Genomic DNA, 17,452 nt, shown 5'->3' with positions numbered 1-17,452 from the left:
CTTTCAGGGTGTCCCTCAAAGGGACCAAATCACAGCACAGAGGCCACAGAGTGCCAACATAACATATGAGTCCATCAAGTGATGGAAGTGCCATCACTTCAATGGTTACTGAGGCCAACTTGTGTCTTGTGATCACCAGGCTGCTTTATACAAAGGGCATCCCAAGATCAAACTTCAAACCCAATTCTTTGTGTGATTGGAAAGGTTTAAAACACTTATAAAAAAGGAGAGTTGATTTCCCCTTCATGATAACAGACACTGAGTAACGCCCCACACATTCACTTCAGTCAGGAACGAATGCTGACCCTGACATCCTCTGTGTACTGGAAGCACACAGCCAGGTGCCCAAAGCAAGGCAAGGATGACACACTGGAAAATCCCATGAGATTATTTGCATTGGTATTTTCCAGTCTCACTGTTGGAGAAAGGACTTCACTGTGCTGACACAAACTCACCCCAGACTTATCAACAAACCACTTCCTTATAGCAACCTAAACCACCAAAAAGTCACTCCAAAGCAGTATCAGAGAAACCAAGGCTCTTGCTGGCTGCAACTGGGCACTAGGGCAGCGTAACACTGAATCCCAGGGAACTCCAACAGCACTTTCAGCTACTTCCTAACATAATTATAGGGGAAACTATTTTCAGAGGCGAAAGTACTATAGAAAAGACTGGCTATTTGCCACCAGTTGCAAGAGGGAGTACATGTGGATCCCCTCATTGCTGTGTGTTTCTCACACAGCAAGACCCAGATGTGTAGTATAGGTTCTTCCAGGACATAAAACTTCAGCTGTCAACTGTTTGGTCACGATATCGCTTCAACTCTCATCCAGTCAGTCTTCTCTGAGAGAGCATCCATCCTTGTGCTGGTATCCTGATCCTTTCGGATAACGCTCCCCAATCCCCACTTTTGGGGCTGTTCTGACACACCTTGTCCCAAGCTGATGCCCACCTGATGTCTAGACTCAAAACTGTTTCTTGCCAGAATCTGAATGTCTTCTGCTGGGTACTGACTGCTGGCTATTACCAGTGAAGCAGGGTATGGCCATCAGTGCCATTTCACTGGGAGAGGCACCACCTCATTCTGCAAGTTTGTTCTGTGTACATTGTATATCTCTTTTTTTTCCAAATACGTAGTGCTTCTACCTAGAGGATCAAGACTAAAATGAAAACGCTGGTAAATCTGAGAGCATAAATGCAGCAAGGTGATCTGGTGAGTCGGCTCCCACTGCTTCTTTGTTAGAGGGACCTACAGGCTTCCAGAGTAACTGAAGTCACCTGCAGAGTTCTCTCTGATACTTTACTTGCAGTTAATTGCCTGAAAGCCACACTAGGGTCTAGGGCACAGTTCCATAACTCAGTTAATTGATAGTGATTAAAAGAGAGTGATACTTGTTGTAAGACCAAGTTCTTTACTAGATGAAAGATGACAATGCTCCCTGAATTTCTGGAGTTTCCTTACATGGCCAAGGTATCTGTATGTTAATATTCAGAATATTTATTTATTCTAATTTGACATTTTGTTCATAAGTTTTCTGAAGAACAAGGTGAAAGAGCAACAAAACTCACCGGAAGCATTCAAAAGCTTTGAGAGTATGAACACCATCAGAGTTGCTTTGAAGTCTTTGGGTGTTTGCAGTCTAAGAATCTTTATGGAAGAACTGGGAAGCATCGGTACAATCTCATCTATATTGAGAAAGTTTCCACCGCATCATCAACTAATTTTAAAACATGGTTAGAGGTGTAGCATTGACCCTTGCTGCCGGAATTCATATGAACATTGCCTACAATACTATAACGTCCAGAGAGTTTTAAAATCAGTTCAGCCAAACAGGTTTCAAATGAGTTAGCATGCTGGGGAGGTTTCTCAGCCCAGAGTTGGCCTTAGATCCTGTGTCAGTGACGGAGAGGCAGTGACTGAAGCTACATACCCTGGGGGTGAATAGGGAGTTGTCCTGAGTCACTGCATTTGCAGAAAAGCAGCCTCTCCACAAGAGATGGGAAGTACTACCAAGATGAGCAAGGGAGAATTTTGCTACAACCAGCATGAGTCAGAGACTTTGCTTCTGCCTTGATCTGTAATAATGGAGATGAAAATCTGTATTTATTTGTGTTCTCATCTCTAGAGCAATTAGCCCAACACGTACTGGCAAAACTATCCAAGAGCTGGACTTAAAAAAGCATTAAGTATTTACTCGGGAGGAAAGATGTATTACTGGGGAGAAAGGGGAAAAAAGCCCTCTAAACGTAAAGGGTTATGCTGTCAGAAGGTTTAATGAGCATAATGCATATACATACATAGAAATGTAATTAGTAAATGAGTAACAGTAGGACACAAGGCAGATTTATAAACTGTATTTGCTCCTGACAAAGACACCAGTCCTCTGGGGCTAAAAGGGCCTAAGATGATGGCTTGGTTGTTTTAAGCCACAAACTCTCTCGTACCTTGACAGAAGATGAACAGACCTCCAGAAAGTGATGTTCAGAGCCCCCATGGGCACATGGTCTGACTGCATGCAAGTTCAAAGACCTGCCTGAAGCCCCCAGAGCACTGCCAGCCCACATAACTGTGAGTGTCAGAAGAGAACACCTTTCCCAGGCATGCTGCTTATGTACCTCTAGCTATTTATTCCACTCTAGGAACCTGAAGAAATGAAATCATCCCTCAACCTCCTCTCTAAGTCAGACTCCAAAGCTGCTTTGACCTTTATGACCTATATTTAGTACATCTGAATAATAATATATTATGTACTCGTTGAAGGTCAGACACTCTATATATGCAATATTGGGCTCATACCGTGCTGTAGCTATTTTAACTATATTACATCTGTCTAGCTTTTATTGGGTTTTAATTAAATGAAATTAAACGAGCGTATATTTAGATTGAGATAGTATAAACTGACATTCATGCAGATATGCCAGGCTGGCTGTAAGATATGATCTTAATGGAGCAGAGACTTTGCAAACTATTAAACTCTCCCATATAATGAGGTATCTATTTAAATACTCTTTTCTTTGAAAAACAACCCTGCCCCACTATAGTGTAGTGCTGGAGAGCTCAATTAGCACCTTGCAGAATGTATCAGAGACTGCCTAACCCATTGCACTGCTCACATAGGGTGACTGCAGTCAGGTAAGTCAGGCACTTCAAAGCATGGGCCTTACTTTATATCAACTACAAATATAGGAAAAAGCCACAAATGCGAGCAGGGGTTGAATCTCTGGCCCATGAGAAGTGGTAAACTTCTTGCTCTCCACTCATGCCAGGGTGGAACAGAGCCTTGGTGAATCTTAGCATTGTATCACCAGGTCCCTGAAAAGAAAGCTTCACTCATATTTGGAAGTCTTTTGCATTGAACTATGGAAACCTCCCTTACTACATTAGAGAGCTAATCAATTTCTTTTGCGAGTCTGAGGATGCGTGCTGCTCATTGATTTCTAAAAGGTTCCCTTGACGCCTCCCTTGGTAATTACTGTGTCTTCAGGAAGCAGCAAGCTCTAGAGTTTGAATCCCAGGTGAAATATTCAATTGAGATGTAGCTCAAGAACAGCGAATAGGAAGCAAAACTTGGACACAGTGACAGCGTTTACTAGTTTGTTTTTAAACTTTCTATCTCACTAAACTTGTGAAGCAGCTGGTAAAGAGGCAGCCAAGTGCCTGTGAAAAGGAGGCTGGAGAATGTACAGCAAGTGCATCAGGAGCTGCCTTGCTGCTCATTTATGGTAATTTCTGATGCTGATTTAGTCAGCTATCAAGTGAAACACATCCATGTGCATTTTCCTATTGCTGCTTCCTAAAGCTTCTCAGAATAATTAACAAGTGTGATATTTTCTTTCAGCACAAACAGATCAAGATTAAACCATGTTGTGGGGGAGATAAGCTAAAGGTCACCGGGAAATTTCATAAGCTCTAAATGCATTAGTATAATTAGTGCTCACTGGTACATCAAGGTGGGATCAGGAGTGTCAGGCTGGGTTCTATTTTTGATGAGAGTGATGTCTCATTACCCACTCCCCCAAGTACAAGCCTACTTCTTATCATCCAAGCATCATCAGATTTATGCAGAGGGCTCCTGCTATGGGGAAATGTGTCAAGATGTTCACCTTGCTAGGAGGAAGATGGTGTTGCCCTGGCAGCAGCACTCAAAACAAATGGCTTTTGAGTGCCTAGAGCTACATCATGGCCAGGCAAGGCAGTCTGCCTCTTATTTAAGCATGAGACCCTTCTAGACCAACGTTGTTCCAGATCTGTTCCCTGCTGTACTTCCTGTAGGATACTGTGGGCTTTTTTTCCCCAGGTTAAAACTGCTGTGTAGCGCTGCTGTGCATCGTTAAATAGCCACTGCAATTCACGCTGGGGTGCTGCACTTCAGCAGTGAATAAAGCAATGTTTTATTTTCTTTAATTCTCTAATGGGCCTTATAGTCCTGGGAGCCCGAACAGAGCAGCAGAAAAACAAGAGTTACTCGCTAAAACGAGTGTGTTCTTATCCACCCACAAGAACTAACCGTCTGTAGTTCAAAAGCTAGTATTTGGCTTATCAAACAAAAAAATAAAAAAGAAATGGTGTATTTCAAAACTGTGTCCCCCTTCCTCTGCAATCCATAGAATGGCTGCTGCTTGGATTTTTCTTTATTCTTGTGGTGTCACATAACAAGAACGATAAAGATCTCAACAGAAAGCAGAGCACTGTCTTGCAGAGCCTATGTAAGGAATGAAGCAGTACATGGCCACTGATTGTAAAATCTCAACCAGTATCTCATTGTCCTGATTTGCACTGTGCTCCCATTAAAAGTATCTGAGACCTGTTGAGTTGGTAGCAGAATGTCTGAGCCTACCAAGGATTTGGGGCAATGTCAAGATGGTCTACTGAAGAAGGAATCCAGGTGATGTTCCAAAAGGCATGTCCACGCTAATGTCTCCTTTTGATAAGCCACAATATCCTGCCAGAGAGGATCAGCTCCAAAAACTGTTTTTATATTGCAAAAGAAACAAGCTCAAATCAAATTGACATTTGGGTTTAGAATTGCATTTCAGCATCACAGGGAAAAAATAATAACAGCAAGTAAAGAGAAAAATGAGGAAGAGTGAGGAGGCAGGGAAGGCTTACTTGCTTTGCTACCTTACCCGAGCGGAGTTGCTTGATTCGCCCATTGCTAGTCGCAGTGTCAACCGGCAGGAAGTCCTTAAACCAGGAGATTTCAGGATCAGGGTTACCGCTGGCAGCACAGAGCATTGTGGCCGTGCGGGCCTTTTCCACCACCTTCAGCTGCGGGCCCATGTCAATGGTCGGGAAGCCAGCTGGGAGGTGGTCTTCTGCAAGAGGAAGAAACACACAAGGTTAAAGAGAAACATTCAGGCGTAGCAATGGGATATGGTTGTAGTGACAGCAGTGCCCTGGTACAGCATCTGTGCCTCTGCTGGAAAACAGCAGCCTGACTTCCCTACTGAGAAGGTTTTCAAGCCCTTAAAGCACATTAGGCTCTATAATGAGCATTCATTACACCAATAGAAGCTTCCACTAAATTTAACTCCGTTTAAATCAATTGCCTTGGGAAACGTCCATAATTTTCATTGATACGTAAGCTCCATCTATTGTTGTTAATAATTCAGTAAAAGCAGGTATTTGCCTTTTTGTGGGAGGACTGAGTTGAAGATAACAGACAAACACAAAGCCAAATAGTTTGAGGCATCTTGAAAAACAACAGCTAAACAATAAAACCCCTTAGAATGGTCCAGAGAGGCCCATTTTCTCTTTTTTTTTACTAGGAACATTCTGTCACACTGGTAGGATAGACTGTAAATCTCTTCCTCATGCCCTGAAATCTGATTCAGAAGGCTTTTAGAAAATAATGAATGTAAAGCTAATGAGCCACATTCTGCTCATGAGCCACCTCACCAGACTGTGTGGTGACAAGCTCCTGGTGCATTTTCTGGGCTGCAGAGAGCAACAGAGGTGCGCAAGAAACGACCGGTGCATGCTCTGGCATGTCTTACTGAAATGCTATAAAACAAAGCACCCCTGTAACTGTTAAAACCATTCATACAGCAGGTACAAAAAGAGTTAATTGGGTTTGCTGCTGCAGAGCATGATCAGGTAGGCTGGGTGGAATACATTAGGCAGCCTTCACTGATAAGCCAAGGCATGCTCCAACATCGTCATTCAATAGCAGCTGCAGAACAGAGCTCATTTACTCATTCTGTGGCAAGATGTACTGTACTCTGCTAAGCCTGAACTGCAATCAAAAGGACATACTTTCGTAGAAAAAAAGAACTTGAAGAACATTAAGAAGCCTTTAAAGCACCAGAAACTCAATTATTTTCAATATGTTTCTTTTTTTCCCTGTTTTAAGGGAACTTAAGCAAACCTTCCTCTTTGGCAAATCCAATTCTGCAAGGCTCCCAGCTCACTGCAGTGTTTAAACAAACAAGATATCAGCATCTTCCCAAGTCCCAGAGGAGTCTGAACTTGCTGCAATCTGATTTTTCCTGCTATCATCATACATCTGGAACCTTACCCCTCACTCCCGACAGGAACAGGCCACCTCAGGTGCTTCCTTCTCCTATACTGCCACACCTGCAGCACAAACACGGCCTGTGGCGGCTAATCTTACATATTTCTCCCTAAGATCTCAGGAGAATTCCCAAGACCCTTGACTTGTTTGCAAATCAAGACTCTGTAGCACAAGGCAACATCTGCTGTAAACAAAACAATGCCCTAGAATACTGTTTTTCTGTTTAGATGAGAGTGGCTATGAAACACCCAAGGTTTTCTAAAGGCAAAAACGGTTCCTGATGCTTATTAAAAGTGCCAACCATATTTTGTCTCCCAGACCGGCCTCCCAAGAAACCTCTCTCATCATGAGCAAACAAATGGAATTATTTTTTTTTTCTAAATGAAAGGTACCACGAAAACTAGTTCTTTTTTAATTTGCTCTCCATTGATTTTCACAGACAAAAGGTACATAGAGCTTAACTGGAATGACACCAGAGCTAGCATTCAATAACAGGCAACAGAAACACTCAATACTGAGCAACCACAATGCATACTCCTACATGGCTGAAAAGAAACTAAAGAAGGGTACACACAGAAGTACAGCACGGTGTAGATTGAAAAGCAAAGGAAGATTCATAGGAAAAGTGGTAAAACAGTGACATTCCCTTGGATGGAGGCCAAGTTTGCCTAAAGTGCAGCACCTTGCTATTTATGGTATTGAAAGCAGATGTTTACTCTGGGGAGGCTGAAACCCTGAAGTGATCTAATCTAATCGCCATGATTACCATTGACAATCTTTTCTGGTTTGTTCAAGATTTTACAAAGAACGCACTGAGCTAAGTATCACCCAGTTAACCTCGTCCAAAGTCTGTGTGGAGGCTTAGCACATAGCTAAAAGCAAATCTGAAACCTGCATTTGTGCAAGAAATCTCTGCCCATCTGCAGTGATCCTTTGCCCACAGACATGACAGAGATCAGAAAATCCTTCACAGTGCCTGATCCACAGGTACACAACCAGCCTGCTGCACTAATTAAATCAAAATTAGCAGTTTGTGAGTATGTTCTAACCTTGACTTCACTGCGTACAACAGAGAGATGCTGATTACAAAGACCTGGCAGCAAAGCCACCTCCGCCATACTAGAAATCTTAGATTAAGCCTTTTCTGGACTCCAAAGAGACGTACAGCGCTGCTCCTGTATCATGCACCCCCTGCAAGCCCAAGCCATCATGGAGCTCAGATGGGAATGCTGGGCACTCAACAGCTGGACAGAGGGCATAGGCGACCAGGTGAAATCTGACAGCCAGTCTCTGATGGCACCTCAGACACAGGGAGGCTGGGGTTCACCTGCTGTTAGTTCTGGGGTAGCTCTAGGTGACCTGCACTGGGCCAAGGTCACAGCATCCGGGTCTCAAGATCAAGGGGAGGATGAGCACCTTCTCCAGATCCAAGGGCCTCAGGTGCCTGTACCATCACGAAATAGGGGACCTCAACTACTGCAGGTCCTCCTCTGGCACTGTGTAGCTCTGGCAGCCCCCCTGAACCCTCCTGGAGAAGAGTAGCCGTGGAGAAATCCTGAGCTGGTCACACCGCAGAGTATGTCCCGGCACAGGCCCACACCTGCCCTGTCAGCAATGTTCCTGTAGAGATAATGGGGCTCCGTTCCAGCCCGGCTTGGTGTTGCTGACTTCACTGGGACAGCCAGGGATGTCTCTGTGTTCAAACACTACAGGTGACGATAGGAGTTCAGAGCTGTTCTTGCCTTGCCTTCCCCTCCGGCAAAAGTCTAATCTAGGTCTAATTATGAGACTCAGTCATGCCTCGGCTCCTTTCAGCCCTCGCTAGCTGCACTAACTTGTCTGCACACGGAGCTCGGCAGTAATAGCTGTCCTCCTATTCATGCCAATATGCGGATACCCTTATTCTAGAAAATGAGTTTGTCAGCACTTGGTTTTATTCAAGGACAGCCCGTGTGCTTTTAATACACGTTAAAAGAGTCTATGAATCTGCTTTCAAGTGCAGACTATCTAAACCAGTTTTTCTTTCTGGGTTTCAGATACTTTCAGAAGCAGCGTATCTCAGGCAGGCATTAAGTAAGAACAAGCAAAATCTAGGCACAAGCAGGAGGCTTTTTGGCATTGCAAGCTCTAATTCCCTCCATGAACTACAGCAGCAGAAACAGGAATGACAGGAGAACAGGAAGAGAAGAGAGAAGCTGGAGGAAAGGAGAAGGAAACAATGAGAGAGAGAAAAAAAGAGTAGGTTTTGCAATTACAAACTGAAACTCAGAAAATCCATGACCAGGCTGAAGTCTTGCTAGCAGCAGTCACCAAGGAGCCAGGAATGTCCCTCTGGCATCTAGCATGACAGCATATGCAGAGGATATCTCGTGCTCACTTGACAGCTCCCTTTGCTAATCTCCTTCCTAAGGTGACAGAAATCTAACCTCCCTTCTCTTACAGCCCTTTTATGCCACACATTTCCCATATTTAAGGGAAAAGCTAAGGTAAGAAACCTTTCCCACAGCCCCAAATGGGAGCTGAGACCTCCTTCAGAGCAGCTGCAATTTATGTAGCTCATTCACTAGCTCCCCAGAAAACTACCTATCTTGAGGATGCTGCCGTGAGACATATACTCCTTGGGGCGTCCTTATTTTCTGCATCACTCCAAATATCAAGTGATGATAAGGAACGCGGAGGCAATTGCAATTTATGTCTTATGAGAAGCACGGATCAGCCCCAGCATGGAACGGTATGTGGATAACAGCTGCTTACAGAAAAGGCCTGCAGAGGAGTCTGTGGTGAGCACAGCTGTTGATGGCTGAATCCTGCAGGATTACCCCCAGGATTTTGCTCAAAACTTGTAATCTCTCGCAGAACAGAAAAGTTGGAGGGGCTGGATATCAGGTTCCTACTAGCACAAACCCTGTACAGCACTCCCTAGTCCTGTAGCCACACAACTGTGTTTTGGGGGTGATGTCATGACTTGGCACCTGTAAAACTTTCCCCCTACCACTGAGAACTTCCTCTGTGTCAATGTAGGAAACAGTATTCTAGAAATGATAGCGAAAACTGTAAACACATTTATGGGAGTTATTTGTCATACTCCTCTTCCTATTAAAGCCAGGCCTGCTTAGTAACTTGAGTCCAATTGTTCAGACTGCCAAGGGAGAGAAAAAAATGATCCCAAATATAATTTGGAAATAACAAAAAGTAGCTTTTCTATACCTTACAGCTATAGCTGTGAGGTTAAATCTCTTACAATCTATCAAAACCACTGCCCCACTGGAAGGGGTGTTCTCAACTCATTTCAAGTGAGATATTGGACCTTATCCCTACACAGGACTGGAAACGGCTTATCTGGGCCACTGGCTCCTGCCAGCCTGCGTCAGCTGAGGAACCTCCAGCCCAACATCAATTTTAGGGGCTTGGTAGGGATGATTAAAACACAAAGCTGCTTTGTTTTCAATTCTGCCAGCTATCTGAAGCCACTCAGGAGTGTGTGGTGCTAGGGACAAGCCAGGAAATGGATTGAGGGCAGCGAGATCTCTGATAAATCCGTTTGACTGTGGTCAGCATTGCACTGGAGCAGGGTACACGTATCAAAAGCTATTTCACATGTTCCCTACCCATTAGGTGAGGCAGGCTGGGATCTCACCCAGTTCAAGTCACCAGGGCTGAACTGATCCTGGTAAGAGGTAGTGGTTTGACGCAATATAACAGGATGTTGCAGGGGTAACCCTTCTCCACTGATGGACTTGTATTTGATGGATCAACGGAATTACTTTACCAATTCTCCAAGCTTCCAAATCTCCCTTTGAGACAATGAAAGGCATTAGCAGATGCAAAATTATCAGTGCAAGGAAGATAGCTCGGGTAGTCGGTGATATGAACTAATGAAAGATGCAAGCCAGTAAGATCGTAAGCACACCACAATCCAGGACATCTATTTGCTGAATAAACAGCCCTAATTCCTTCAGCACAGGTTACACAGTGCGGCTATTCAATTACCGCAAGACAATCCAAAGCAGTGGAGCAATCCAGCGGCCCAGAAGAACAGCATCATTTCACATAATAAGAAAATCCTGACACTGCTCTGTTCAGATTCAACTGAAGCTGCACAAAGAGCATTTTATCAGCCATTTTGAGGTGACGCTCTCTTCTTTTTACAAACGCCCCCTAAGAGGTGCACCAAAAGTATTATCCAAATTTGCCGTCTCCAAAGGCTGCCCGGTGTCGGGCTACCGCCCATGTGGGGAGCAGCAGGAGAAGGAGTGCATTTGTGCATGCTCGCTGCCGGAGCCAAGTCTCATGCAGGTTAATTAATGAATGCCCCATCCACATTGGCACTGCCTCGTAATTGCCTAAGGAAAAGGTGGGGCAGTGAAACTAACCTGTTTCAAAGGCAGCAAAGTCTTAATTACTGGGTTAGCAAGTATAAAACAGTTTCAGGCAGGCAGAAAATACAAACAGTCATCTATTGATGACAAGGCTTTTAATGACAAATATGCCAGTTTTGTATGACATCACGCCAACGTGACACGCTGAAGCTGCCTGCTGAAAATGGGGTGAAGGGCGCAGATGAATGGGTGGGTGTGGAAACGAGCTCCAGAAAGACTTTTCTGTGTCATGGTGTAACCACATGAATTACTGAACAAGAGCTTACAGTAAACAAAGTATTTGCTATCTCTTAGAGAGATCACACCACCACCAGCAGCAGCCAAACAGTTCACAAAAGAAAGAATCTGAGTCAGTCCAAAACAAAGAAAGTACTGTAAGGAAAATTCAAGAAAATACGAGACTAGACAAGGCAGAAGAGGATAAACTGACAGGCAGATTCCCGCCCCGGGGGCTCACGGCGTGGGAGCTCACAGGACCTGCTCATTCTAGAGGTTATGAGTCCATAAAACACCCAACGGAGGCAGTGCTACCCTTCAAGTGCCAGAAGGGCGCTGCTAACGTTGTCCTTTCATGGCTGGACAGCAATTATCTCCATTTACAAGCCACCGATACCTTCCCGGTAGCAAAGCTGGCCATTCTCAAGCACCTGTTTATCTCAGGACGGCTCTGCAGAGAGGCGGCTGCTCCCAGGGGCAAGACAGGGCAGCACCTCCCAACTGACTCTGAGGCGGATTCAGCCTGTGCTCCTGCCAAGTGCCAGCACTGCTTCTCACCGTGCTCCCAGGTGTGAACGCACAGTCGCTACAGCAACATGCCGCCTCCCCAGGGCTGAGCACCCTGCATTCACCGTGGCACCCAGTGCTCCCTCCTACCCAGGGTGCAGCCTTGCTTCTCCAGGCCCGAGGGGACACTGCATCCCAATGGGATGAGACAAATTGTTTCTCCCAGCCCTTAAGAGATGCTGTTATCAGCCAAACAACCTTCCTTCGGGCCTCATGATGCCTCTCCACCTGCCCCAAGGAACTGGCCAGGAGAAAAGGCGGTGCAACAGATGCAGGGCTAGCCCTCCATTAGGAAATACGTCCTCCTTCCCTTTGAGAAGTACTGCAGTATGCCGCTACCAAAGCCCTCCAGGACACACCAGACACAGCCACACATCAGCCACAGCTACCCCTAAGCTTCTCATGGGGTAGCTAATGCAGTCTAGATTCAGGCTGGGACATGGAAAAGAGCCACAGCTCTAGAAGCACTGATGGAGGCAACAGTTGTCACTCTCCAGCATGGCTGTCCCCTAAACACAGCCCGAGGGAAGACACGAGAAGAGGAGAAATATGCAGTTCCACTGCCATAGCCGTGCAGTCCTCTGATCCAGGGTCTTCAGAGACACTGCAAGATCTGCTGAGATGACTGAGCCCAGCCACAGCTTTAATAGTGAATAGGCAATTCCTCTCTCTCCTTCACAGATAACAGCTTGTGACCTGTGCTTGACAGAGAGCAACACAATGATTAACAGCTGCTGAAGCTGACTCAGAGCAGACCAGAAGCAAGTATTCAGTCACAAAGTTCAGCAAATTAAAGGTTTGTACCTACAGACCACTGTTTCAGTTCTTAGTTTAGGGATCTTCCTAAGTTAGTAACAACTTCTGCTCAATATGCATTAACTGTGGAGTCTGCTGTTAACTAGGAGACCTCAACCCATCCTGGAAGAAAACAATTATTTACACCGTTATCAGATTAAACTGCAACAGTCTGAGACGGCATTTATGAAACCCCTACTACCACATCATCCTTCAGTCACCCTGGCTACCTCTTTTTGCTTTCCTTTCTGGCTTCCTTACAATGACAGTCACATTTGCAGTCTTGGTCGTAACTCAAGTTTTGCCAAGACTGAGGCCAAGTATATCTAAAAGAGTCAAAAAATTTGAGAAGGAAGATAAGCTTCCAGTATAATCTGCTCAGGCTAAACAAGCTCTGTGCCACAGGGCAGAGACTCTCCAAGCTGATGACACAGTCTCACAGAGTGGTGGGAGGTGTGATGCAAAGCCTCTTAAGAGGTGAGGACCACCCTAGACCTCCTCCTCCAAATCCAAGGTCACCATTCTGGCATGAATGTAGAGCAATGTCCACAGACAGCTCAAAGGCAAAGACACATTGAAACAAGCTTTTCCCTGAGAGACTGGAGAAACTAGTTGCTCATGTTAATGAAATACTAAAAAGGGCTTAGATTGTATGGCACTGAAAGTCATTTAAGGGTTCAGAGTATAGCACAGCAGAAACTACAGCAAGAAATGTCAAGAATGTGGGTGAGGAAGAGCTAACACACAAGTAAAACAGATCGTATCTGCAAGATTCCCTACCTGAGCAAGCGTCCCTTTTTAACCCTTGTTCGGCAAGAAAAAAAATAAAATGTTTTTTTGTTTCCTCCCCCAAAATTACAGCGTAATTTCAAGTAGGTAAAAATAGAGTTTTCTGGGTCATATGCAACAGCTGATAAATAAGCCTAGATTCTTTCAACAACTATTACTTACAAAAAACCTCATCAGCTGGAAGTACGCATTGAAAAAACTCACAAAAGTTCTTTAAACACAATGAATTGAGAAAGCTTTTGCAGCCAGCTATTAAGACTCCATAGTAAAGGAACAGTAAAAGAAGGCCATGCTGTGCTTTCAGGCAGGACTGTTGGTACCAAGTGTTGAATATAATTGCCTGTAGACTGTTTTCAAACTATTGTTTCCTTTTAATATTTTATACGGAGAAATACAACATAACTATTGCCACTACACGTTTCCTCATGACAGAATATATAAACACACTCCCACTAAAACATACCCAGAACTTTGGTATTTTCAGAGAAAAGCATGGAAATAGCTCTGCCTTGTATTCCAAGTCATTTATTAATTCTCTGGATTTTCCATACTACTTCACCTGCACTGATGTGATATGCTATTAGCATAAAGATTTTCATTTTTAAGATGTACAATCAATAATGCATTTCCATATGCCATTAAATACAACATGTGGTTAAATTAATGGAGCATTTGACTTTTGATCCATGTATGTTTGGTTGCAGCTCAGTGCAGGAAAAAATGCACGAGAACTGAGTTAATCTGACAGCAGAGCTCTCCCACGCTTTCTAACATCAAGTTTCAGATTAAAGTGAAGCATTCCTGCTGCCACTCAGCTGGAATACTAAATCTGTTCATTTCCACTTCACAGGACAGAATGCAAGATTTTCGGTCACTTAAACTCCTACTGAAAGGGCTAGATCGTGCTAAAATCTGATTTCTATTTAGCTCCTGCAGCCCGTCTGCATCATTGCCAATCCAGTGGCTTCTCCTCCTGTGGGGGAACACCACAGCCTGTCAAAGCAACAGTGGCCAGCAACTCTCAAGCAAAAACTTTGAGATTACGGATGGAAAATACTTGTATATTCTGACAAAATAACCTGTTGAAAAAGTCTTCTTTTCTAGCAATTGTTCCAACATGAGACAGAAGAAGCACTGCCTTTCCTTTCACCTAAGCTACTGAAAAAGGCAAGTATTCAGAATACATGGAAGAGCAATGACTGTTGGCTTTTTAAGGATAATCACCGTGATATTATTTGAGAGAGAAAAAGAGCTCCCTTTTGTCTGTCTCTCACCCTCCCCCAAACCTCCCCCAAAAAAACTCTTGAGAACATTCTAAATATTCTGGAAATATTAGCTTGGAAATTGAAATTTAAGATTGTACTGGGGAGGAGCTAGAGAGCCATTAGAGAAAGCACAAATATGCTCCAGTTCTGGCATTCACAAACTGCCTGTGCTTCAAAAGGAAAACAAAGAATCCCCCCCTGGAAGAACAACCCTCCCAAAACACCTCTTTACCCTCTGATCTCAAAGACAAAATTGAAACTTGAAGGCAACTTCCAAAATCACCAAGCTATGGGATGGAGTGGCTCTGTGATGCCGTGAGAGTTTGAATCCCAAAGCTAGCAATCAAGGCGCGTGGGTGTGGGAAAGGAGGACAAACACAATTCTTATAAAAACAAGGCTCCTCTGCAGTAAAGAAGTTGAAAAGCACCAGCCCTGGTCCTCAACAGCTTGCCCTGCTCTCCACCTCCCTGTATTGCCTCTTCCCTCACCCTATGCTTTTTCTCCAGCACCACCCCTTCCTACCACCCTCAAAAATTTCTCATGCATGTGGCTACACCTCCCATTTCCTTAATTGTAGTGATCTGTGCTTTAAGCAAATGCTCAGAAATCATATAAAAATATTTTAATTAGTTAGCAAAGCTAGTATACAGAACCAGTCCCAGTAAAAGCCAATACAGTAAATCACAAATTAAATTTCTAGTTCAAGGCATTATTTTTTTATAGCATTAAAAAAGAAATTAACCTTTCAGAAAATATTCACATATTGACATCAGGTACCTCTTTGACTCTGTGAAAGTTTTCACTGAATTTCATTGAATTTTTAGAGTTGGAAGGGACCATAAAGATCATCTAGTCCAACTCCCCTGCTGAAGCAGGATTGCCTAGAGCATGTCAGAGCATGTTACTCAGGACTGCATCCAGGCGGGTCTTGAAAATCTCCAAAGGGGACTCCACAACCTCCCTGGGCAGCCTGTTCCAGGGCTCTGTCACCCTCACCGTGAAGAAGTTTTTTCTCATATTTGAGTGGAACCTCCTATGTTCCAACTCACATACCTTTTCTCAGAGAAATTCTATTTTCAAATGAAATAAATGTGAAATTTCCATGCACTTTTCTATTGCAGCCACCTCAGATAGAGGGTCTGAAGGCATGGAAATCACTTGAGAATTGTAAGATGGGCTTTAATTTAATCTGAACTCCAGACAGATCAGTGATGGTAAATCACTGCTTTCCATTCAGAAGTTCTAAAACACTCTATCACAGAAAACGTCTTGAGATAGTGCGTAACTGCCTTTATTTACTTGGTGGTGAAGTGACTTTATTTATAAAGGGAAAAATCACAGCAAGACTTGACCAGAGTCAGGGACAGAAATATTCCCTTACTATTGAGTTTTATGTCTTATATTAGGCCATCACTTTCTAGAAGATCCATTAATTGAACTGGCTCCAACATCACTTTAGATGGAGACTCTGGTTACCTTAACAGTCTTTCAGAGACCATATGGAGCAGAAAGACCCCCAGCGAAAGACACATAGCAAGCCAAGGCTATATGCAAAAACAAATAAGACATTGTTGCCACACAAGTGATGGGTTTTAATGCCAGGATGATGTAATTGATCAGAGTTTAACAGAGGACATCCTCGTCTTTTTACAGACAGCAAGTGTTGCAGAGGCTCAATATCCTATTTACTGCTTTGCCACAGCACCCATCTTTTCAGATAGATGTGCAATAAAAGGAGTGGCTGACAATTTCAGCCAAGGCTTTAAACAAATCCCCAGTGCAGGCCCTCATGAATTAAAGAGCATGCAACAGATAAATGGAAAGCTGGCAGTGAAACCACATCAAGGCCAAGTGGATAAAAAAAATGGCACCTTTTGGCTCCTGTGGTACTCATTTTAATATAAACCAAATGCAGGAGATAGCTGAAATTCCTTTGCTGTTCAAGGAAAATGTATCCCCTAACATTAGACATATTTGCTGTTAGTCAAAGGTTCATTTTATTACAGGACAACTACAGAATTTGTGGGTTTCCCCACCCCTCCTCCCTGGCACAGGGGAGGGCTGCAGAGCTCGGTGGCGCTGGGACTTCTTCCCAGACAAAAGGTTGTGTTTTCCTTAAATAGAGTCCCTACCTTTTCCCCCAAAACATTACATCTATCAGATACAGACCAAGACAGCTAAACAAACACTTGGACTTGGCAAGCTTCAGCTTCACTATGCTGGAAAATTAACTTAAGGAAAGCTTTAAAACTATTTTTCCCCTGTTGAAAATGGAAAATAGTTGGCCTTGAAGTTTTAAAGACAATCTGCTGTTTTTTCCACTGCAATGTAATTCCAGGTTTCTTTAGGAAGATTCTTGCACTAGGTCCACACACTAGAGCAGTCCCCACAGTACCTATTCAGGTTTCCTTATTTCTTTTTCTTTATCAAATGGGGAATCACAGAAAAGGGAGGGGAAAAAGGTAACCACTGGGGACTTTCCAGGACCTTCTCAGCAATAAAGTCAAGGTGCAGGATAAACAGAATTGAGAACATCTATGAGGGGACATCATGCTCTTGCCCTGTGCATGTTTTGTTTCATTCCTGACTGACTGGCAGGCAGCATTCAACAGACAGGGGCTGAAGCACCATGGGGTTGCAGGTCTCAGAAAACGATTACAGGGGAATTGAGCGCATGAATGGGTTTGTCTCCCTTGCTCTGAACCATCTTTCCTTCTGCCCCTCACACATACACACGGCTACGAGTGTTCCTGCCAGCCCTGTTTTGGTGTTTCAATGCAAGACACACAGCCTGGCTTGCAAGAGGTTGTTCCTACAGGACTCTCAAGGCCCACCTTTCCTTAAAACCCTCAGATGTTTACACTGAGAGCTTTACAATGAGGATGGTGTTACTGTGGTTTCCATTTCCCGGTGGGTATAAAGCAG

General features: G+C 44.0%; 1 protein-coding gene across 1 annotated transcript in view; it reads right to left on the bottom strand.

Moving 5' to 3' along the window:
* Window positions 1-17,452, bottom strand: part of PTPRF (protein tyrosine phosphatase receptor type F) — a 250,559-nt gene that overhangs the window by 102,076 nt on the left and 131,031 nt on the right. Inside the window, exon 4 of the mRNA XM_074152846.1 lies at window positions 5,128-5,316. Coding sequence (XP_074008947.1) covers window positions 5,128-5,316 — 189 coding nt within the window. The remainder of the gene's footprint in view (window positions 1-5,127; window positions 5,317-17,452) is intronic.

This window comes from Numenius arquata, chromosome 8, assembly GCF_964106895.1.
Source record: "Numenius arquata chromosome 8, bNumArq3.hap1.1, whole genome shotgun sequence".
NCBI lineage: Eukaryota > Metazoa > Chordata > Aves > Charadriiformes > Scolopacidae > Numenius > Numenius arquata.
The sequence above is the reverse complement of the archived record's forward strand: the minus strand, read 5'-3'. Positions and strand labels throughout refer to the sequence as shown.